The 24,057-nt window shown below is 48.0% G+C and overlaps 1 protein-coding gene across 52 annotated transcripts in view; it reads right to left on the bottom strand.

The window, feature by feature from the left end:
* Positions 1-24,057, bottom strand: part of Lrrfip1 (LRR binding FLII interacting protein 1) — a 128,199-nt gene that overhangs the window by 14,521 nt on the left and 89,621 nt on the right. For 15 of the 52 annotated variants that reach the window (XR_015628797.1, XR_015628799.1, XR_015628805.1 and 12 more), the window contains 10 exons: positions 23,737-23,802; positions 21,800-21,877; positions 13,653-13,688; positions 12,808-12,933; positions 10,335-10,406; positions 8,387-8,557; positions 6,058-6,150; positions 4,774-4,866; positions 3,069-3,161; positions 1,546-1,687 (listed from right to left, as the gene is read on the bottom strand). Coding sequence is in view for 27 of the 52 variants with exons in the window: in NM_001429351.1 (NP_001416280.1) it covers positions 1,546-1,687; positions 3,069-3,161; positions 4,774-4,866; positions 6,058-6,150; positions 8,387-8,557; positions 10,335-10,406; positions 12,808-12,933; positions 13,653-13,688; positions 21,800-21,877; positions 23,737-23,802 (970 nt within the window). In the remaining 25 variants the exon portion in view is untranslated. The remainder of the gene's footprint in view (positions 1-1,545; positions 1,688-3,068; positions 3,162-4,773; positions 4,867-6,057; positions 6,151-8,386; positions 8,558-10,334; positions 10,407-12,807; positions 12,934-13,652; positions 13,689-21,799; positions 21,878-23,736; positions 23,803-24,057) is intronic. The other 37 variants (XR_015628800.1, XR_015628808.1, XR_015628803.1 and 34 more) reach the window with 8 other exon arrangements.

Raw genomic sequence — 24,057 nt, 5'->3', positions numbered from 1 at the left:
TCACCTGGCATATCTTTTTCAGATAATGTCCCCTACGGGACACATGGGCTCTTATGTCCCCAAGGGGGTGGTAATCCCAACAAAAGGCAAAGCTGAAAACTCTAGTTGAACGCTTAACTCATCAAGCGTACCAAGCAGTCAATAAATTCCCTGCTTCACGGACATTATCTTACTGGAAGTGAAAGCCTGTCATTCTAAGAACTGGGCAGTCGCCACAGTGGACCTCCAATCCCGGGAAAAAGGTGGGAAACTATCTGGCCTTTATTGAGAGGTGACTTAACTTCACCCTTTAAAATTTTCTACTATCGTGTATGATTATTGATGTAGCAACTTCATGTTGAAGAAATATCAGACATAGGTAAATCTGAAATAAACAGACCCCGCCCCCCACAGCATTTCTCTGACTGTGTACATCATCAAGCCCCTTTGGGGGTCACCGACAAAGTGGCATCTCTCCTTTCAGCCATGTCGCATGACTACCAGGGATGTGTCAACTGTACATGGAGGTTAAGAACAGCAGGACCAGTCCCCAGTGGGGCTGTCCTGGAGGAATGGTAGAAACTATGCACTCTTCCTGCTTTGGCAAATCACATGTTGGTAAGAGCACACTGCTCTAACAATCACAAGGGCACGTGGGAGCACCTAGGAATCAGTCCTGAGAAGCTGGGGCCTCCAGGCTTGCACATGGGCACAAACGCCAAGAAGACAAGAGCCTCTGTCTTGTAATATGGTCACAGACTCCAGAGCCTTGGAAAAGGAACTAGCAACTGGATTTATCCCAGAGCCACAATTTAGGACTAGTGTTAATTTGTAAATCATTTCATCTATGAAAATTACAGGAAATATCCCTACGATCCATTAAATTTCCCAATTGTATGTATTCTTACAGACGCTAAAACTGTGGCTGGCATACAGAGGAAGCCCATTCTGAATAAGGTGGGTGAATTCCGACTCCTGTGAGCACACCCCACGTACATCAAGGAGCAACCCCACTACTGCGGCTGCTTTCCATCCTGAGGGTGGGGACAGCAGTTCAGGGCTGCCATCTCCAGGTGTCCTGTGTCCCACTTAGGCACCTCACACTCTCCGAATGTTTGTATGGCGGGTGCCTGAGTGTGCCCGACTGGCGGGAAAATATGGCCTGCCCATCTACTTTGCAGCCCCCAATCCCACGGTTTTTGACCTCCGGACAACTCCCTTACAAGATTAAGTGGAAAGTCGTAATTGGAACGCATCCGGAGAAAACCCAAATGGAACTCTCGACTCTACCACTCGACTTTAAGCCTACCCTCTTTCTACTCAGCCTCGAAAAGCAAAAAAGAAACGTGCCCTCGAGCCATGGGTGGAAAGCACTAGACAAAAACGCATGCTTCACAACACCGTGGGTGATCACGTGGTTTGTCTGGGAGAATTACTATAGGTGACAGAATGAAGGGCATGCCGCGTGACTATTAATCGATCAGTGACAATCACTCCGATCTGATAGTGTACGAAGATGAGTCAGTGCTGACCAAACATTGAGAGGAGCCAAGGCAAAGTTCTTACCTAGTGTCCCTTCCCCAGCTGCCTTGAGGGCATTCAGCTCTTCTTTTGTTATCTTCGTGGGCGCTTGGTACCCAACATCATTTACTGTGTCCGAAGTCTCTCCGTTGGTGGCTATTTCTGAATTTAGGATTATTCCATGTTTCTGGGAGCAAAGAGAGATTTAACGTAACACTCAGTGAGGCCAGGCTAAACTATGTCAGTTATATAAAGGATGCTGCTTCTCCTGATGTGGATGCTAACTGTACAGGGATGGACAAGTGTCCAGGTGCCAGGTTCATGGTCTTGTCGATGCAGGGAGATCTGCAGTGGCTTCTTCCTTGTGTGTTCCAATCTGAAACTGGATACTTTAAAAAGGCTTTCTTCTAAGTAGGGCAAGGACCTGTGGGCTGCCACGAAAGTTAGAACTTCAAGAAAATGAACCTTTCACTATAAACTCTGACCACTGTCTTTAAAAAGGGAGATCGGGGGCTGGAAAGATGGCTCAGTAGTTAAGAGCACTGTCTGCTCTTCCAGAGGTCCTGAGTTCAATTCCCAGCTACCACATGGTGGCTCACAACCATCTGTATTGAGATCTGATGCCCTCTTCTGGCCTGCAGGCGTATATGCAGGCAGAAAGCTGTATACATAATAAATAAATATTCAAAAAAAGAGAAAATTAAAAAAAAAGTTTAAAAAAAGGAAGACGGGGATGAAGAAAGGGATATATGTAAGTGTTGTGGAAAGACAGAGAGCAGTTTGCATAAAGACGGCATTCGCAGGGGTTAGGATGCTTTAGATCCTCAAAAGGATCATTTATGTGGAGGACATGGCCAGCCCCTTGAAAACAGCTGCCTGCCTCAGTTGCAGAGTATTTCCTCTCTGTCTACTTGGTTCACGGCACTTTTTTCCTGGCTCCCAACTGCTGCACACAGCCTGGACCAGGAGCCTCAATTAGGTCTCAGCTCTAAGCCTGTATCCTGTTACTTACCTGCTCCGACTTTGACTGGGGAGCTCGGGAAATGACACTGATGCGTGTCTGGGGGCAGTTGGGATGTTGCCATAGCCACACCCCTCTCAGCACTACTGCTGTGGCAGTCTGAGAACCCACCCAGGACTCCCTGCTGGTTTCCTCTTGGCAGGGCACTTACAAGATGTGAAACTTGTCCTTGCAATGATCTGGTGGAAAAGTGGGATTCCCTCCACTTACCCCAGATATTGTTCAACTAAGAAAGTCCTGGACAAGAAGCTTAAACAAGGAAGTACGTATATTCTAATGAGGGTAAGAAAATATCTAGATAAACACCAAACTCCCGAGCTAGAAATCTGATCTACTTTGGCAGACCTGTTCATTTTGTGAACACCAATGGTCCCAGGCAAAAGAACATATGGGTACTGACATCACCTGCTTCCCAGGGACAGTTCATTGAAAGCTCGAACTAATTAACACGACAGTGATGAAAACAGAGCCAGCTGCTCACGGCCCCAGACCCACAGAACCTAAGCTGTCATTGTCATTGTTCCTAAGCTGCACTTTGGTTTCATACCTTCAACTCCTCCTTCAGCTTGACTGTCTCTTCTCTGAGGTCATCTCGTTCGCTCCTTATGGAATCAAAGAACTCTTTCTGTCTCTCTAATGCCTGAGTGTGCGGCAGAGGAGAAAGAGAGGGGTCGGCCGGGGAAGAGAGAGAGAAGGAGAGAGGGAGAGATTAGCACAGATAGCAGGATAGGTAAGAAGCGGGGACTAGGGAGGCACTGCCACCGGGGTACCAGTGGGGAAAAAAAAATCGCTGCTGGATTTATCCCAGGCTAGACCAGCTACTGTTCACACATAAGCATTTCTAAGCAAGGGATGCTAGAGAGGAAAGCTGCTTCATAACTTCCATCTCTGCCTTCTGTTTTCTCACTGCAGCATAGCAGAATGAACCCAAGGCCTCACATGTGGGGAGGGAGCCATATCTCCAGGGTATCCCATTACTGTCTAGCTTGGCTTTCTTTTCTTTTTTTCTCCTTTTGGAGGGGGTGTTGTCTATTGTTTTGATAGGGTCTCAATGTGTGGCCCTGGCTGACTGGAGCTTGCCTCCACAGTGCTGGAATTAAAGGTGTGTACCAACATTGCCTGGCCCTGTCTCTGTATCTTACAACCTGGGGCTGGAGAGCGAACGGGAATCGCAGAGTCCTTTTAATGAGAGATAAATGCAGAATGGTGGCTAAAGAACCCTACTCAATCATTTTAGATATTTTCATGTTTGTGTTCTTGTTCACGTGTGCGCAGGTCTCCGTGTGTCTCTGTAGCTCCGAGGACAGTACAAAGTGTCGTTTATCAAATGCCGTCATCTTTGTTTTAAAGACAGAGTCTCTTACTGTCCTGGAGTTCCCTGAGTAGGCTGGTCATCAAGCCTTAGGAATGTCCTTATCTCTAGCCCGCCTCCCCAGTGCCAGGGTTACAGATATGGGGCACCATGTCTGGTCTGGTGACTAAATTCAGGGCCCTTGTGTTTACACATTCCTGGCAACTGTGTCCCTTGCTCTTAAGCTATTTTTAGACATTGACTGTGTGTATTTGTTGTCTAAAAAATGTTCTCGAAAAGTATGTTTGTACGTGTGTACATACATATACAGACACACACACACACACACACACACACACACACACACACACACACACACACAAACAGTCTCTTAGCCACGGCCTGAATGATGGGGCTCCCTGTTGTGAACCTTTCTGATGTGACAGATCACCTCTGGACCTGTACTGGGGCCCTGTCACCTGAGTTGGTTTTTAGGTACCATGTGCTACTGTGAGTCAACAGTGACTTGGTGGGGTCCACTCTTCCCATTTATTCACTCCTAAATGTGGATGGGCTGTCTCTTCCTCTCTGCTGAGGATGGAGAGGGATTCAGAGGAAGCCTGTGGGGCAAGGTATCTGCCACCCACAGCAGCCCATAACTCTGAGGGAAATCTGGAGTTTGATCCTCCATGTTGAGTTACACAGAACCTCTCTCAGTGCATGGCCTGCATTGCACTTAGGCTGCTCTGGTGCCTCAGGGAGGGAGACAACTCCACATACCCAGCTGTGGTCCCATCTGCCTGGGTAAGCCGGGGTGGACAACAGGCTACTCATGTGGCATCACATGAGGGTCACACGCACTCGTGCAAACATGATTTTCCAAACCAAAGCTTCTGCAAGAGCCTCATTTGCTAAGCATCCCACCCCCTGGCAGCGTTTGTCGAAGGCTTGAGACTCCTACCCCTATCTTTTTGTCTTTCCATTCTATCGTTTCCTGAAGATCAGAAATCTCCCTGATATAACCCGCCTGTTTCTGTTGCAGCTGTCGGATTTCCTGAGGAAAGGAACAGACAGAGAGAAAGCAGACAAAGGGTTAAGCAGAGAAAAGAAGTCAGTGCTGGATGACCAGGGTGGGGAGGTTGACCAGTAGGCAGCCGACAAGCATCTCATCTCACCAACCCCAGATTCATCTGCATGTTAGAATTTTCCTTTGTTCTACTCTCAGCCCCAGTAGCCTGGGTGATATCTTACCTCAGAACCACCAATTACAGTCCTGATTATGTTATAAAAACAAAACCTAACCCTGCATAGTCATACAGCTTGGTCGTAGGACAGAAGTCTGAGAAACAGAGACGGTGCAAATAGGTGAGCTCATCGTTTTGCAAACGTCATAGACTGTGAAGATGATGGCTTCAGTGTTACTAAGTGACTAATCCACAGGACCACTGTCATCCTTGTGTCCCACTGTGGATCAAAATGTTACCTGGCACATACCTGTGCCAGTTTCCTACAGCCACTGTAACAAATGACCATGACTCTCCCGAAATCACATAAATGTACTCTTACGGTTCTGAGAGTGTTTGGAAAGAGTCTTCTGGGGAAGAGGATCAATAGTCTGTCTTCTCCAGTTCCTCTCTTCTTTATAAACTCTAACCGCCCCACCCCCCCAACCCCCACTGCTGTCAACACAGCTCCCACCTCAGCGTCTGACCTGCCTCCCTCTGGTGGGTACCCTTGTGATTACATCAGAGCCACGCAGATGATCAAGGTCTTTGATCTCACCTTTGAAATCTTTTTTTTTTCCATATTTACAACTTCTAGGGAGTAGGATGTGGACCTTGGTGCGGGGCATTTTTCCACATCTCCCAAGACAAATACAAGAGCACCAGAGTGAGACTATACCAGTAAGAGGAGCCAGTTCCTCAAGGGACAGAAAGTTAGCTTCGACCCTGGACTTCAAGCAAAGGTGTAACCGACTCCCCAGCCTCCAAGGTGACTAGTGTTTGGGGATAAGGTCAGAAGTATTAAGGTTGAATGATGTCTGAGGGTGGGTCCCAGGGTAGATAGGATGAGTGTTCAGATTGAACACTGAAGGCGCTGTTCCCAACCTCGACCAGGACTCTGATATCCAGAACAGTAAGGAAATATGCACTCATCAAGGACACCAAGTCTGCAGTATCTTGTCTTAGCCTGGGCTAAGACAGCAAGGAATCAACAGAAAGGGAAGAAGGCAGAGGCTGCTTACTTCGAGCATTTCTTCCCTTTGCCTCAGGGCCTCTTTCACTTCGGCAAACTGGAACTGTAGGATGCTGTGGGCATGCTTCTCCCTCTCGAACTCCTGTGGATGAGAAACGGTGGCTGAGGGTGAGATTCAATGGCATACTCCTGTCACGGGGATCATGCTCTCGTGAGCCACACTTCCCTCAGGACAAACATCCCTTTACTATGTCATTGCTGTTTCCAAGGCACACATAACACAAACTCACTCCTCTGCCCTCCATAGGGGACAATCGGACAGTCTCCCTGTCTAAGATTAATCTGTGGAGTGTGTGTAGGCGATGAACGGATGTGTTTCTTTTTCTTTCTTTTTTTTTTTGGTTCTTTTTTTCGGAGCTGGGGACCAAACCCAGGGCCTTGCGCTTCCTAGGCAAGCGCTCTACCACTGAGCTAAATCCCCAACCCCGAACGGATGTTTTTCAATTCCTCTCTTCTTTTCCCTTTTCTTATTGGATATTTTTATTTACATTTCAAGTGTTATCCCCTTTCCTGGTTTCCCATCCAGAAACTGCTCTATCCCATCCCCCTCCCCTAAAATTCCTCTTTTGCTATGATACATCCTAGGGCCTTTTTCTAGGGGTCTTCTATGATCCCCAGAACTGGGCTGAAGGCCGGGAGAGTGCAAGAGCAAAACTGCTTCTGTAGTCGTGTGAGTCTCAGTAGATCCTGAGGCAAACGCAAGGCTGCCCTTCTCCAGGCTTAGGTATGATTATCGAAAGAGAGTAACTAATGTGCCTTTTCCAAATGAGTAAAAATAACAATATATGATTTTCCTAAAATCTTTGATGTTTGTCATTAATACCCTAGGAAGCTGACATAAAATCAAAGGCAGGAAATGAATTTTAGCATGAAAATCTGGAACCACCTAGTTGTGCATTATTTAAACATGTTTGTCTTTTCATATACATGTCTTTTCAGGGTTGTTTTATTTTCATGCAAAATGCCAATATTCTAGTAAAACTATTTTAATGAAAAATAGTTTACACATTGAAACTACGCATGCTAACATTTCAAGTCACTCAGAAAAGAGCACAGATTTCTGAGTTTTACATGCATTTGTCTATGTGGTCGTGGCTATTTGTGTGTGTGTGTGTGTGTGTGTGTGTGTGTGTGTGTGTGTGTGTGTGTGCATACACTATGTGTACAGGGGTATAGAAGTCAGAAGTTGGGTTGGGTGTCATTTCTTAGGAGCTGTCTACCTAGGTTATGTTTCTTTTCTTTTCAAGCTTTATTTTCTTATTGTTTAATTGTGTGTATGTGTGTGGGTCTGTGCACCTGAGTGTGGATGCCCCGAGGCCACAGCCATCAGAGCTCCAGGAGCTGGGGTTACAGGAGCTGGTGAGCCTCCTCACATGAGTTCTGGGAACCAAACATGGGCCCCCTGTGTGATACTGCATATTCTTAAACCCTGGGACCATCTTTCCAGACCCCACTTTGGGTTTTTGAAAAAGGGTTTCTTGTGGTCAGGAGCTAGCTGATTAAGCTAATCTGGTTACCTGGTAAACACCAGAGATCAATCCCCCTGCCTCTGCCTCCCCAGCACCAGGATTACAAGTAGGTGCCTCTATAGACACTGATATCTGAACTCTGCTGTGCAGGAAGCATTTTATAGAGCAAGTTATCTCCCCCAACCTTGAGGTTGCTTTGTTTTGTTTGGGGACAGAGCCTTGTTACACAGCCCAATCTTGTTACACAGATTACACCTGAAATCCTCCTGCCTCAGCCTCCTACATGCTGGGATCACAGGGCATTGCTACCACATATTCAACAAAGGCACAGTGTTCTAACTCTCAGACTCTGGGCTTTCCGGACAAGTGGGGAATCACTGCTTTAAAAAACATAAATGCAGGCTGGAGAGATGGCTCAGCAGTTGAGTGCAAATGCCGTCCTGAGTTTGACCTGAGTTTGATTTCCAGCACTCGTGTCAGGCAGCTCATGACTCCCTGTAACTCAGTGGTTCTCTCCTTTCCTAATGCTGTGACCCTTTAATACAGTTCCTCAAGTTGTGATGTGGTATCCAGGATATCTGATATGTGACCCCGGTGAAAGGGTTTCAACCCACAGATAAAGAATGCCTGCTGTAACCCCAGCCCTAGGGGAACTGACACCTTCCTCTGGCCTCCACAAGCCAGTGTAGTTGTGCACCTATCCCCTACCCCCAACCATACATAATTAACAAAAATAAGAATCCTTTAAAAATATAATGTACACAGTATTTACCCAGTCCCCCTCCCTTCCTGAACACAGCGAGCTGGCGGGTTGGCAGGCTGGCGGGCTGGCGGGCGGGCCGTGCTTACCTTGTTCTTCTCCTCGTATTGCCTCTGAGACTCGGCCAGCTGCTCTTCCAGCTCCAGCAGCATGTCCTTCAGTGTGTCCACCTGGTACATGAAGTTGGTCTTCTCGTTGTCTAGCTGGGCGTTGGAGACCATAGCCTTCTTGTATTTCTCCTCAACTTCGGCCAGAGAGTCCTGCAAAAGGAGAACAAGTCTCTTTCCATTGGGAAGGCACGGAGACACCTTCTCAATGTCCCATCACTGGTACGAGTACCTTTTAGCTGTCAGGGAAGAGCAAGTACAGCCTATGGCTTGCCCGTGAGGGATTATGTTGACTGTGTTAATTAAGCCTGGAAGACCCACCCTAAATGTGGGCCACCCCTGGGTGGCAATCCTGGCTTGCACAGAAAGGAGAAAGGGAGCATCAACACTCCTTGCTCTCTGCTTGCTGACTGCACAGGTGCTGTGACCAGATGCCTCATGCTCCTGCCACCAGGACGTCCCTACCGTGATGGACTGGTACCTTTGAACTGTGAGCTCAAACCCCTTCTCCCTTAAGTTGCTTTTGTCAGCCGTAGGAGTAACTAAGACAACAATCTCTTTTCTTGTTAAAACAAGGAAGCATTTGGGACATGGGGGTTGCTGGGGGAGGCAGTAGAGCCAGTGACTGGTTCAGCAGCCAGAATCTTCCTACCACAGGCCATCGTGGCAGCTCAGTGGGTTTCTGACGTCATTACTCAATGTGAACGAGTCAGTTACTGATGGAAATAAAACCCTGCCACAAGCCACTGCTATTCCGCCCACTTCAGGTTTGGGAACCAGGAAAGGGTTTGTGGACATGTCAGATTTCTGACTCATGGGAAATAAAACAAGGTACACAGGTCTTACTGGGTAGTTCCTGGAACAACCAAGGTCATTTGTTTGAAAGGACAGCCGTGGGAAAGATAATATCAGCAGTGCCCAAACTTGGCTCTCACTCGTGCAGGCTCCAAAATTTAAATGTCAGGAGAGTGAAGCCCGGAGAGCAAGAGGGGGGCAGTTGCCAGCTTCAACTACCCAGAGCCTTAGAGAGGCCAGCTCAAGAGTCAGAGCTGTGAAGAGGCCTTGTGGACTCCAGCACTGGTCCCCGCTATGGGTATACACCATGACAACCCAAAGTGGTATTGTTGGCTCCAGGTTGATTTGCAGCTCCATTTTTGAGGTGAGAGAAAAGCCAGGGTCTTCGTTTTTCTATTATATTGAAATGATTATGAACACGATGAATTTGTATGTGATTTATGCCACCTGTCTGTCAGTGCATATTGCTATGGAGTTTACATGATTCCTTGGGTCCTTTCTGAGGAGATGAGGAAGCAGTAACTGATCTGTATCTACTGCTTGATCTTCTTGAGCTTGTCACAGATATGACTGCCGTGTGCCTTGGCACCAGCTCCCTGAAGCACCTACTCACCTTCAGCATTGTTAAGGACAGGGGCAGTACATTTCCTGTTGGCATGGCAATGTCCTTCACAGTCCTGCACACACACACTCTCAGATGCTGCTCCCCCCAGGAAAAGTCGACAGCATGCAATAACCCAGACGCTTTGAAAGCACGTGCGTTAGGAGGCTCTAATGGGCTCAGCAAAGCGAACTGGGAGGATACTTGTACGTGAGAATGACGGGGAGTGAAGAGAAGCAAAACTCTAGTGTCTGTCTGCTCTGTTTTTAAAGTGAGACTCTGGCTCTAAGCCTAGGGGGAGGGCGCTGAGTACCATCCCACATCAGGGGCTGGGTCCATCACCTTCTCCACTGGGGACTCACTATGTTCAGACACTGCATCGGAAAGACAGATGCATGCTGTGTTAGAATTCCCATGGCCCTACACTTTCCGCAGCCGGAGCCCTTCACAGTGAGCATGCTCATGGGACCTCTGTGAGGCCTTTTAAAGTTAAGGTGGGTTAGTGTCACAGTCTCACACTTCCATAAGCCGTACCTTCATCTCTTTCAATCCCTGCATGTATTTGCCTTCTACGTCCTGAATCTGGTCCTTTAACTCATTAAGTTCCTGAAGGAAATGCACGAGAGGCAAATGATGTCAAGAAAGAAAACTGGGGGGTTGGGGATTTAGCTCAGTGGTAGAGCGCTTGCCTAGCAAGCGCAAGGCCCTGGGTTTGGTCCCCAGCTCCGAAAAAAAGAAAAAAGAAAAAAAAGAAAAAAGAAAAAAAAGAAAAAAGAAAGAAAACTGGCAGAGCACACATATTCACACACACACACACTCACACACACATTCATATATGCACACACACAACCACACACACACATATTCACACACACATACACACATACACACATTCATATATACACACACACAACCACACACACATATTCACATACACACACACACAACCACACACACACACTCACTCACACACACATTCATATACACACATACACACAACCACACACACATACACACACACACAACCACACACACTCACACACACATTCATACACACACTCACTCACACATTCATATATACACACACACACAACCACACACACATACACACACACAACCACACACACACACCACTATGGCTTTCTTAAGGGTCCATCACATTGGTTCCTTTTGTATCTTATTAGGTGTTAAAGAAAAGTGAAAATAAGTTTCAGTGTTATAAACATTAAAATTTATGTAGTTCACATGTCTTTATATACTGTTAAAATGGGTGAGACGTCAGGGCTGGAGAAACGGCTCATTGGTTAAGAGGGCTCGTTGCTCTTGCAGGGGACCTGGGTTCGATTACCAGCATCCGCACCACAATCAAGTTCAGTTTGCAAGTTCAGTTCGAGGAGATCTGGTACCCTCTTCTGGTCTTTGTGGGATCCTGGTGTGCATATGGTACACAGGCATACATGACGGCAACCCCCCATCCATACACATAAAATAAATAGTAAATAAGTAAATCTTAAAAACAAAAATCAGGCAAGTGGGGGCAGAGCTTGGATGGGCGGCTCAGTGGGTCAGAGTGCCTGCTGCCCTTCCTGAGGACCCCAGTTTAGTTCCCAGCACTCAAGTCAGGTGGCTCTGTTACCACCTGTAACTCCAGCTTCAAGGGCTCTTTTTAACCCTCTTCTGGCCTCGGTAGGCACCTTGCACACATGTGGCACTAATACACCCCCCAAATATAATAATAATAATAATAATAATAATAATAATAATAATAATAATAATCAAACAACCTTAAACAACAACTAGCCAAAAGAGCTCTGACAGTGATTTAGCTCCCTGTCTTCCTACACCACAGGTGCTGCTGGGGACAGGGACCAGCTCATCCCAGTTACAGAGCCCTTGATATCCACGTTGCTTCTCTCTCTGTGCCTGGTGCCCGGGGAGAGTATCTGCCTTGAGCAAGTCCCCTGGCAAACACCTGCCAGGCGAATGAATGGTATTCACGCCCAAGCGCAGAGTCTAAATAGGACTGCAATGATCCCCCTTCCAGCCCATCGGGAAAACAGCAGCATTGGAGCCTAGCATGTTCGGGAATGGTGCATGGCATTTTAGGGGAGCAGAGCAAAACAAACAAACCCAAAACCCAAACCCTCTCCTCCCTCTCCTCCCTCTCCTAAAGCACCGTAACTGCATCTTTAGGTCTAACACCGGCAGCTGCCCCAGGCCCTCTCCTGTTCTCCTGGCAAATGTCATCTGACTGCTTAGTCGCCACCAGAGGAGCTGGTCCCTGTGAGCTGGATCTGAGTATGAGGAAACTCTCCCACAAAGTCAGCCAAATCCAGCCCTCTCGCACCCTCTGTTTGACTTGACTCTGCTCGCTGAAGGACACGACATTCTGGTCACCTACCCTCAATCCTTCCCTGTTTGGGACACAGTCGCACCAGTTACCCAACAGTACACGAAGTACTAAATTAGCCAACAGCGCTGGGCTGTGTGTCTCTCCAATGTACAGAGGGGGTCATCAAACACATGGCGCCATCCTTGGTGTCAAAGGTTTAACAGAGAATAACGTCTGTGTCATACTAAGAGAAAAACCACCATTTAAATACAGTGATGGAGTCTCCCAAAGGCATGCTACAGACAGAAGGGAGGGCGCACACTCTGGGCAAGAGAAAGGTACTAGAGGATAGGAAATCTCTGTGGTCCTGGACAAGGATGGGGGGATAGGGAACCCGAATGTCCCAGTGTCTAATGAAAAGGAGACATCCACGTGTTAGCACATGGTGGAAGACGGCATGGCCTACGGAGAGAGAGCACAGCACCATGGCCAGAGAGGGGGACTCATGCTCCTCCCTGCTGTGCACAGTCAGGAAAAGCTGGCTTCCCACTGCCTGAGCTCAGTCCATGCTAGGAGATGGGACTGATGGCGAACCTCACAAATGAAGACTCTGCAAATCAAAGACTAACTTTCCAAGGGGTTCTGTCAAGTCCCAAGTGAGCCTAGTTGTTTTACCTTGATCTCCCTGATGGATGCCTCGGTGTCCATGGAGATGGAGGTGTCTCCACTCCCTCTCCGGGAGGAAGTCCCGCCCAGAGATGCCAGTGTGGCTGCAGACAGGCTGGGCATGTTACGGGAGCCCTGGAATGGGTGAAGACCACGTGTGATTGGGTAAAACCAAAATTACCAACACATCGAACACTACAGAACCTTTACTTTCCATTTAAGCTTCCACAGGTGATCATGTCTGTGTATGAGCTTGTGTGTATGTGTGGTATGTACAAGGTGAGTGCATGTGTGCAAGGTATGTGCACGTGTACGGAATAGTATAAAGGCCAACAGAGGCTGTCAGGGACCCTCTTCAATCACTCTTCACTGAATTCCCTTGAGATGAGGTCTCTCACTGAGTCTGGAGCCCACCATTTTGTCTAGACTAGAGGGCCAGCTGCAGTACTGGGGTTATAGGTAAGTGTGAACACAACCACCCTTTTACACGTGTGCTGGGGATCTGAACTCATATCGTCACTTTTGTGCAGCAAGCACTCTTACCCGCTGAACCATCTCTCTGGCCCCAGAGCACCTTTTCTGTAACTCAGCTTCTCTACTGGACTGTCTCCTTTGGGGCTCTGGCTAGTGACAAAAAGGCTCATTCAGATACCTCACAGGTGTCTAGTTAGCCACGAGCCCTTTGCCATCCCTCATATTTCAACTTTAGGGATACAACATCAGCTGTGTGGCCCACTTAAGCAGCCTCAGCCATTCACTTACTTTATTAAACACCAAGTAACTGGCTTCCTGTCAGCCTCACCCTGGTCTAGTTTAATAACTAACCTAAGGCAGAGACGTACAGAAATCCTTACCTTCTCAGCGAAGTCTTTGTCCGGTCTTTCTTCTACCTGTGGGGAAATGGACAACTGTCAAATATTACAACTCCTATGATCATTTCAAAGATCAATATTGATCTGAAGTATGAAGCTAAAAAAAAAAACCAAAAAAAAAATAACCACCAAAATCAAAACAGCTGTACAAATCAAGAAACATTAGCTTATGCTGTAGTTTAAAAACTAAAAGGAGAAACTCTTATTACACTCTGGCTTTCCCCGTCTTTCTTGCCTGGATGTCTCTCTGAGATGGAAGCCTCAGGGGGACTCACAGCGGCCTGAGGCTAGAAGCAGTGTGCACTGGTGCTGGGCCCTGGGACACACATGGGTTGAAGGTGTCTTGGGGATGGAGGCTGAGGCTCATTTAAGGACTATCCCGTCCTTTGCCCGACATCTACTCTGAGATTGAGTTCCATTCCTGGCCCTCGGCGAAGCCAGCCACACAGGTACCATCAGCAACATGCTTTCCTCAGTGCCAAGTTCAGAAGTTCTTAACTTTGACCCCAAGGGTTTTCACCAAAATACGAGTGACACTGCATCTCAGACTCACAGATCCGAGTGGACTGTGGACGCCTTGCAGGTTTATAACGGGTGCCTCTGAAGTCACCACCATGCTCGGAGGTCACAGCTCACAGACACCGTGAGTAGCAAGAGAGAATGGTCACTAGGCACAAGACGAGTGGGCACCTCCAACGCCCGTTTCTTTTCAATGTGTGCCCCGAGTCTAACTAGCACATGGCAAGAACTCAGAGGTCCTGCCGCAGACTAGTGGACCCACGGCCAGCCACTGCTCACGTGTGGGATTGTCACTAGAGCTTGTACCTTTTCAGATGTGAGGTTCATACTGGCCTAACTATACACTCTGGGTGCTAAGGTGGGCCCCCGATTAAGACAGTTGTATCTCACTGTCCACAGAGTTGAAGAGCCCTCTGCTCCATTCTCCTTGTGTATGTATGCATATTCATGTCTGTGAACATGTGTGTGCATTTACAGAAGAGCCCTGCTCCATTCTCCCTGAGTGTGTATGCATGTTCATGAATGTGAACATGTGTGTGCATTTACAGAGTTGAAGAACCCTGCTTCATTCTCCTTGGGCGTGTATACATGTTCATGTCTGTGAGCATGTGTGTGCATGTGGAGGCCAGAATGTGACAAGAGTGTCTGCTTAGGTAGCTTTCCACCTTATTGGTTAAGGTGGGAACTGTCACCAAAAGGTGGGGCTTGCTGATTCGGTGGCCGGCCAACAGACCTAGGGCTCCTCCTGTGCCCACCTCCCCACAGTGGGGGTTGCAGGCATCAAATGCCGTGCCTAGTTTCTCTTACACGAGTGCCAGGGCTCTCAGACCTAAGGTCATCACTGCATGCGCTTCACTGACTAAGCCATTGCCTCAGTTTATCGGCCCCATGTTCTGAGTTGCCAGGATGATTTGGGCAGGAATGAAGTTCATTCTACTCAGGAATACAAGAGAAGAGGTGGCTGGCATCCACTCTCCAACTCCCCTGGGTCCGAAGCCTCATTCCTTAGGTCAATTGGTCTGCAGGATGAATATTAATGAGCCCAAAGTAAAACAGGGCATGTCACCTAGAGACAGAACACACAGGTCCAGCTTTGTGGTGTTGAGGATGGAGTGCAATGCCTGGTGCATGTCAGGCAGCCACTGTACCCCTAAGCCTCACCAGCCTCGAAAGTCCCGAGCAGCAGACTCAGGCTAACAGCTAGAAGCCTGCTGGCTTCTCACTCCTTGGTTTAAATACTGTTTTCTCCTGATCATCAGCAACAAACACAGCATATTAAAGATGGAGTCCAGATAGCCACGTGGTCACTTCCAAAGATCCATGCCCTCAAATGAAGGGGCTTTCGCTAGGAACTGGTACATACATTGCTTTTTATAATTCACAATAGATCTATGAAAAAAGAAAAAAAAATCCAAAGTATAGCTTAACCAGGTGTGGTAATGAGCACCTTTAATTCCAGTACACAGGAGGCAGAGGCAGAGGCAGAGGCAGGTGGGTTTCTAGGAGTTTGAAGGCAGCCTGGTCTATAGAGTGAGTTCCAGTCCTTCCTGAGTTTCATGGCCTCAAAAAAGCCAATAAAAAAACAAAAATATAGGTTGCACTTTCCATAGTTAAAAAAAAAAAAAGGTCTTTGCTCTAAAAGATAGAGCTAATACAGAATATGAAAAATTGTGGAGGGGAAATGGAGACCATGCAGAGAAAAATTAAAAACTGCGCTTCTGATATAGATACATAAAATGCACCCTCCAACACACACTGCATTCAGTTTTGTTTTCAAATTGACAAGGTGCATCCATTTGTCAGCCTTTTTGACATGGCCAGCGGCTGGGTCCCCAAGGGGCCTCTGCAGATCTGCTGTTCCCACTAAGTCCACTAGATGGCAGCCTGGCCTGGTCTGTGTGTGGTCAGGCTGGTCTCAGATCAGACTCAGAAAGAAGCAGACAGCTGTACCCTTTTCATCAAGCCCCAGACACAAAGGGACAGATAAGTAATCCAGACAGTATACTTCACTCTGACACAGAGCATGTCACTCCCCCTCTGAAAACAATAGACAGTACACACTCATGGCTGCTCTGTGACCGGTGTGAAGGCTACCCTGGAGACAAAGCCACCAGAGGTGGCCAAAGAAGTATGGAACTCAAGGGCTGCTGTTGGACACAGCAGGCACGTGGGACAAGCTACAGGAATCTTGTGACCCACGGAGTTTATTTTGTTTTTTGTTTTTAAATCACCATCCTCCAGTTCTCCACAGTTGAGATTAATGTTACGCTAACAGGAGTCTATGCGATGTAGTCTTTTAGGATTCCTACTGAGTGTGTTCAAAGTCATCTCTAAAATCTACAGGAGCCACGTTTGGTGGTACAGGCCTGTAATTCTGACGTCTGAGAGGCTGAGGAAGGAGGATTTGAAGCTGAGGCCATGCTGGGCCACAGAGCAAGAACTTGTCTCAATTTTCTTCCTCTAAATTATTTTTCTTCCTTAAAAAAAAAAAAAGTCCCTTCTAAGAAACTTCAGTGGACGAAAAGACAACGGCAACTCCCCCTGCCCTTCCAAAACCAAACCCTCCACAAGAGGACGTTAACACGTGAGTCCGGTCCTCCCATCTCACGGGGGTTCTTTTGAGGATCACATGATGAAATCTTAAATATCAGTTTGCATGTTACCATCTGCTGGACCATTCGAAGACAGAGAGACCCACGCAAGGACTGGGTACAAGGGAACCTAACCTCAGGATCCCAACTCCCAGGAAGGCACAGCAAGACCCTGGAAAGCAAACAGGCTCCCTGAATCAATGCCACAGCAAACACTGCTCAGGGACCATCCGTTTTTTAGGACTGCTTCCCTTCAAATGTTGGTGACAGTGGGGCTTACTGTTAGGTGGGGATTTTGGGGTTTTATTGGCCATTATTTATTCGGGACATTGTGCATGTGATGACATGTGCGGGGGAGGGGTCAGAGGGCAACTTGTAGGGCTTCGTCTCTCCTATATGTGTCTTTGGGTTCAGTCTGATCATCAGGTTCAGCAGCAAGTACCTTTACCCACTAAGCCATCACACTGGCCCCTAATTTTATTTTTGAGACAGAGCTTATGTAATTGAGAATAGCCTGAGGTTCACTACGCTGCCCAAGGTAGCTTTAAATCAGGCCCCGCCTTTCTCGGCCTCTCTAGTGTTGGGATTACCGTCACAAACCACCATAACGGGTGGATCATTGGTTTTAAATCCAATTTCATACCCACAGGTACAGGCTTGCTTCCTACCTGGACCCCGCCTTGCCTCTTTATGCAACATGAACCATAGGGGTCTTTGTTTTCAAACTCAAGTGGGCAGACAGTTAGCTCAGCATTTTTCTGAGTACACAAGACTGCACGAGTCCTGGCTCCAATGGAGACGTTCTTGGAAGGATGTTTCAGAACCTTGGAAGCTCTCTTGGATTCCAGTGGGCTGTAGGGCTTAGATGAAGAGGATGCCCTAGGTGTCACCTGGCTCTGCTTGGCTGTGGCTCAAGCCTAGATCCTCCAACGCAGCTTCCACCACTCTCCGAGCACCTGCCCTCACGGATTGTGCAAGGGCAGATGACGTTTATGTCTATGCTATTTATTTATTTATTTATTTGATGAACATCTTCTGGCCCAGTCTGTGTTTCCCATGAAAGGCAAGGACAGGTTAGCACTGCCTAACACTGTAGACTCATGACCAGGATATTCTAGGTGTTCAATTAACACGAGAAAATATGTGCATGCGTGCATGTGTGTGCTTCTCTTTCTGTGGATTTCCAACCAAATGAACTTGGGGAGGAAAAGTTTGATCTGGCTTGAGCTCTCCAGGACACAGTCTGTCATTGAGGGAAGTCAAGGCAGGAACTTGGGGTTAGGAACTATGGCTAGCTTTTTTTTTTTTAAAAAAATAAAACCCAGGACTGTCTAGGGATGGTTCCGCCCACAGTGGGCAGCACCTCCTACAGCAATTAAAAGAATTCCTTACAGACCAACATGATAAAGATGATCACTCCGTTGAGACTCCCACTTCAGGTGACTCTTGTCTGTGCTGACAGATAATTAGGATGGGAAGGCTTCGTGGAGGTGGGGATGGAGATGTAGAAGGGTGAGATTGGAGACGGGGGTGGGGGGTGAGGGAGCAGAGTGTTGCTAGAATGAGGTGGAACACTGTCTCCTGCCACTTACATTCAGGCTGATGCATCTTGGCTCTCCTAAGAATTGTATCATTGGGAGCCCCAAGCTTTTAGCTCTGGCCCTTGTAGTAGCCTCTGGACATGGAGGTATATTCATGTTCTTAAAGATAATGAACGATCACTTCCTTTGTTCTGGTGCCTTTTGCTCTTCAGTTGCTCCACCCTGCCCCCAGCATGTAGCACTGCCTCACTTCCTGTCCGACAGATCTAAGAGGCAAAGTCTTGCAGGCTACAGGTAACTTTTGGATTTTCTTCTCAAGGACATCCCTGTCCTTGGCTCCCGGTAATTACCCCTGATGAAGTACTAAGCCAGGGGTATTTCCCAAGAACCAATATGGATACCAACAACTATGTCCTATTGTGGCTGGGGCAGCTCAAACCAAGCAAAAACAGGCCTTTCAGGGGGCTGTTCCCGCTTCGTCTGAAGGAGTTATGTTTGCCTACTCGTCCCAAGCCAGGAGTGGGAACTGTGACATGTTAACCTCATCCTTCACTCTTGCCTTATTGTACACCCTACTGCATGGGTCTCTTGCAGAAACCAGGATGGGGAGGTCACTGTATCCATGTTTGTCCCAAGGGCCGAGAGTGACAAACCCAGCATCCTGGTGCCTAAAGAGGCAGAAAGAAAGGCCCTCTCTCCAGTTGTTTCCAAGATTCAGGTCCAGCATTAACATTTTGCTTTTCTGTGTCCTGGGGCCATCACTCACTGCACTGGGAAGGTGGGTGTGCGATTTGGACCTGCTGTTAACAAATCATCAATGAGCATGTCCAGCCTTGCTGGTGAGAAGAATCCCAGAAGCTCCTGTTCAGACTTGTGGGTCTTCCTGCCTAAGAAAGAGGATTAGGTCAGGACCAGGCCTGGGAGAGGGACCTGGCAAAGGCTAGTGACCCTCCACTGACTGAAAAATTTCCTGTAGGCTGCCCTGTGTTTGTAGAGGGGTCATTGCGCCTGAGAACCACACTCAGGAAATTCCCCAGTCAGTGTGGAGGCACCTGGCTAATGTGCGAGGTGCCAGGTTGAGTCAGGAGGCCAGCCAGTTTTCCACACATCTTTGCTCTGACCTTTGCTTACTAAATGACAACAGAAATAATGATTGAGGGATCTTTTGAGCAATGAACAAACGAACAGGAAACTGGAGGGAAAAAACCATCTACTGATCATCTCTGCAATGGACTCAGCAGCTATCACCAGAGGGAACTCAGAGCTCTGCTGGACTGATGCATTTCTCACAGTAGCACAGGGGGGAAAGTGTAACCACAATCCTAGTTTCCCATGACACAAAGAGCTCACTTCTCTTGCCTCTCAGGCTGCAGAGACCAAGACACAATGCACCTCTCTGTGAGGAAATAACAACTGAACTTGTTTCATGTGTGTAATTTTTCCACAGATCTAGAAAGTACACACACAGCAAAAGGATCCACATCCGACTTCAGTCTTTCCAATCACAGAAACCATGAATGTTGCCACACAATGACTTCATCTTGATACTTAAATAAATCCAAGGGCCACGCCTAGTGATGACAAACCAGCCACCCCAGACAGTCATTGCTGTGGCAGCGGGGGTGGGGGTTGTTAGGAATCTTTGAAAGTAAAGCTACAGACTTCTTTCGGTTGCAAATACTCCACTTATTCCTCAAGTGTACACTCGACTGTTATGCACAAGGAAGAGGACTCTACACTAAATTACCACGGGGGGGGGGGGGGGGGGGAAGACATTGTTCTGAGTAATTTGAAGGCTCCTCATGGATTAGTTTGTATCTGTTAGGCAACCACAGAGCCTAAGGTGCTCAGGATAGCCATTCTAATGTAAAGGATAGACACATAAAGGGGGAGGGGAGGGGCACTAGGCCCAAGAACTCAATGCAGAGGCTTATAGCTGCAAGGGATCCCTGTGGCTCCCTCCCCAGGGCAAGCTGCTTCTAGCAGGAAACCTCATGGCTGTAAAAGTCTGTATAGAATTAAAAAAACAAATCGTATGAGCTCATCTGTGCAGGCGGTGTGTCTTGGCTCCTCCGCACTCCGGGATGCAGGAACCAGTCCTGTATAGTGTTCAGAAACTGAGTTCCAAACCATGTGTATTTATGTCTGAGCTGATCTAAAGAGATTGACCTGGACTGTCTGCACTTTCCACTCATGGTTTTCCCAATGTGGGTCTCCCTCCACTCACACTGAAGCTACACAGCCTGGGTGTGTCTCCTTACCACAGCCAAAACTGGCCAGGTGTGGTACAATACACCTGTAACCCCAGCACTTGGGAGGTGGAAGCAGATGGATTAGGAATTTAAAGATGTCTTCAACTCTATAGTGAGTTTAAGGCCATTTGGGGCTACAAGGGGAAAAAAAAAAAACAACAGGACTGGGTTGATGGCTCAGTTGGTAAAGTATTTGCTATGAGGCATGATGAGGACCTGAGTTTAATCTCTAGCGCCACATTTTAAAAAGGAGGAGGAGGAAAAGGAAGAAGGAAGAAGAGGAGGAAGGGGAAGGAAGGAGGAGGGGGGAGGAGAGGAGTTAGGAGGGGGAGCGGGAGCAGAAGCAGCATCAATAGCAGCAGCTGGCTTTGTGGTATACAGCTGTAATCCTAGCATCGAGGCAGGAGTATTCTGGGTACTTGCTTGACTAGAAAATCAGCAAGAACCAGGCTTGGTGAAAGGCTCTGTCCCAAAATATTTGTGGAAACAGTAATAGAGGAAGATAGCAGATCTCTCCCCACACATCCCACAACCATACATCCCACAACATACACAAAACAATTCCTTGGTTAGAGTATGATAAAGTAGCCTCAAAGAAAGCCACCAGTCAGATGACAAACTGTGTAGGGCCCGCTCTTTGGCCTTGGCTCCTTCCGCCATGTCTGGCATGTGGTGAGCCACAGACAGGAGAGCAGGGTCCCGGTGACAACATCTAAGCAGTTTTTGAGCAAATATGACAACAGGTAACCTAAGCTGTAATGAGAATGGCAAGACATTTCCAGGCTCTACTTTATTTTAAAGCTTGTCAGGGTTTGATAACCTTGGTACTTTAAAGTCGATGTGAAGAGTCAAGCCTTCAAAATTTTGAATTGTAAAAAACAGCACATGTATACGTGTAGCTACGGTCTATATGCTCAGAATGGACTTCCCCCTCTCGAGCCTCACTTCTGAGCATCCCCAATAACTTCCTTTCTGTTACCGTCCTTGAGAAACTGAGCAGTGCACCCCTGATACCCTCCCAAGAGCATCATCTACACTCAAAACCACTTCCCAATCTCAGACCTGAAATAAAACTAGAGGCTTTTAGCTTTATCTTTTGCTGGTTTTCAGAGACAGTGGCCATTTCCAAGGGACAGAAGAGTAAGGGGCGGGGGCAAGGGGAAAAGGACAGGGATGTGGAGGGGAAGAAGGAAGCTGAAGAACAGCAGGTCAGGAAGCATACTTACCACAGGACTGGCCCTCGCAGAGCTGGCCCTAGAAGAGGCCCGGGAGCTGGAGTTGAGGTGGCCGCCATACTCTGAAGGCTGTCACGGAGCCACCACAGGATGCGCAGACAGAAACAAAGGAACAGGGTCAGCAAAGAGGCAAAGAGAACAAAAAGCCACTAAGATCACGCTTCGGTCAGTGTACACAGGTTAGCCACATACACACACAGCGGAGAGGAAAGAGAGGTTAGGGTTAGGAAGCAAACCAGACTCGGAAGAGGAGCCTATGTCTGCCACATGCTCAGGTAAACTTCTACCAAGATAAGAAACAACTATATTCTCCACAGGGTACAGAGGCAGGGAAACGCCAAGCACCATCCAACTTGGGTTCCTAACATATCTTATGTGTTCACCAGAACTGCCTGTTAGCTATGTAGTGGCTGTGTTTGTGATTCTCCTGAGCTGCCTGCATCCCAGCTCAGAAGTGAGTGAGGACGGGGGTTGACAGGCAAGATTTTGCTTCTTTGTCACCTTTCCCGGTAGAAACTGGAAGACCTGTTTTCTGGATCTGGACCTGCCTTCCTGTCCATTCAGCCTTTCTAACGTCTGATTGAGGAAGATGACAGCCACTGCTGTAGCCTCTGAACCTTAGTTTGGATTCTGTCACCTGCCCTGGGACAGACACCGTACTGACCTCTGGGCTGAGAGAGAGGCCAGCAAGCATCACTTTCACTGCAAACTGTAGGGACTCTGGTGGATCGTCAAAGGTGCTTAAGATCCTATTTCAAGAACCGGCTCTCAGTCTGTCTGTCTGCCCACCAGAGAGCCAGTTCCAGTGAGCAGATGAAACCTGGGGCACTCAAGGCACTCTTGCTGAATGAACAAACAAATGGTTCCACCTCTTCACTGGCCACGGGAGGAGGGGCTATGCCCCATGCTGCTTCCTGTCAGCCCAAGGCTCCTTCCTGGGTGAGAATCTTTCTCAGACTAACTGACCTCACTTGACCCTCCTGGAAGTTAGCAGCTAAGACCATGTTTGCAGGCCCCTCATGTCATCTTCTGTCCAGCACTCAGTGAGGGTTAAACAAATGCACCGGGTGTTTTAAAGGACCCTGGCCAGCATGGTCAGGCCTACAGAGGCATCTCAACTGCATTTCTCCCCTGAAGAAAGTTCAGTTTGCCCACAGGTATGGGACGTACAGAGACATAGGAACTATGACATGTTGTTCCTTCCTGCTTAAGGATCGTTAATCAGAACAGCTGACTAGCTGGTCTGACGTGGCCCTTTGGAAGAGAAGCATTCGTGTTGCCAGGTGTCAGGTGTCACCTGTGTCTAGGAGTCAATGGGGAGCTAATGTGAGCCAGAGTGCTCTGAGTTTGAATCACAGCTCCACCTCACTGACCACGTGAACACTGTTAGGGCAGGCCCTCACAGGTGTGCCCGCCATGAAGAGGAGCGCAAGCATGCAGGGCCTGTCTCCACTTCCTGTTAGAAACAGTCCTCCTGGATCCCTACTCAGATGACTGGAAACTCCTCCCAGAGTGTCAAGAGGTTACTACACACGCAACTCTAGGTGTCACAAGGGTGTGAGGGGACAGTGGCAAGTCCTGCAGAGTGGGGTCAGCACCCCCCCCCCCGAGGTTCTGTCCAACCCCTCTCTCCTTTTCTCAGGTTCAGAAATTCACTACTTGTTACGTTACTCGGGAGTCTCAGGGACTGAAGCAGTCGAAACCCAACTAAGGCGAGTCTTCCTCTGACCTCCGTACAAACTGACAAGTCAGGAGGACACAAAATTAACAAGCAAAAATTTCCTGATTCCATCATCCGTGACCTTTAATCACAAAGGAAAAACACAGACAGCGTTTCCTCCTGTGACATCAGTCGCCATCCAGCAAACGCCCCTGGGTCATGCAGCACACACAGTGAGGCATGAGGGGAAACACGAAAAGCGCCTTACTGCTCGAGAACCACTGGTGCTTCCCCTCCGAGCCCCATAGAGGCTGCTCTCATCCAGCATGGACGCCTGTGATGAGAACAGACTGTCAGAACAGGGCATTCTTTCAAAGGACCACACAGAAAACAGGGAAAGATAAGGTTAGCAGGTGTGACACGTGCCAGGGAGAGGCTCTGGAAAACACCATGCAGGCTCCACACCACCCTCTTTAGCTCTTTGGAGAGCCTCAGAGAACAAGAAGGTATGGAAATCAGAGGAGAGAAGTCTAAGTTGCCATTGGTCGGTATGCAATTTAATCTCTGAGAGAGCATTAGAGACTGTCAT

This window comes from Rattus norvegicus, chromosome 9 (genome assembly GCF_021556685.1).
Source record: "Rattus norvegicus strain SHRSP/BbbUtx chromosome 9, alternate assembly SHRSP_T2T, whole genome shotgun sequence".
NCBI lineage: Eukaryota > Metazoa > Chordata > Mammalia > Rodentia > Muridae > Rattus > Rattus norvegicus.
Note: the sequence above shows the minus strand (reverse complement) of the source record. Positions and strands in the feature narration are given on the sequence as shown.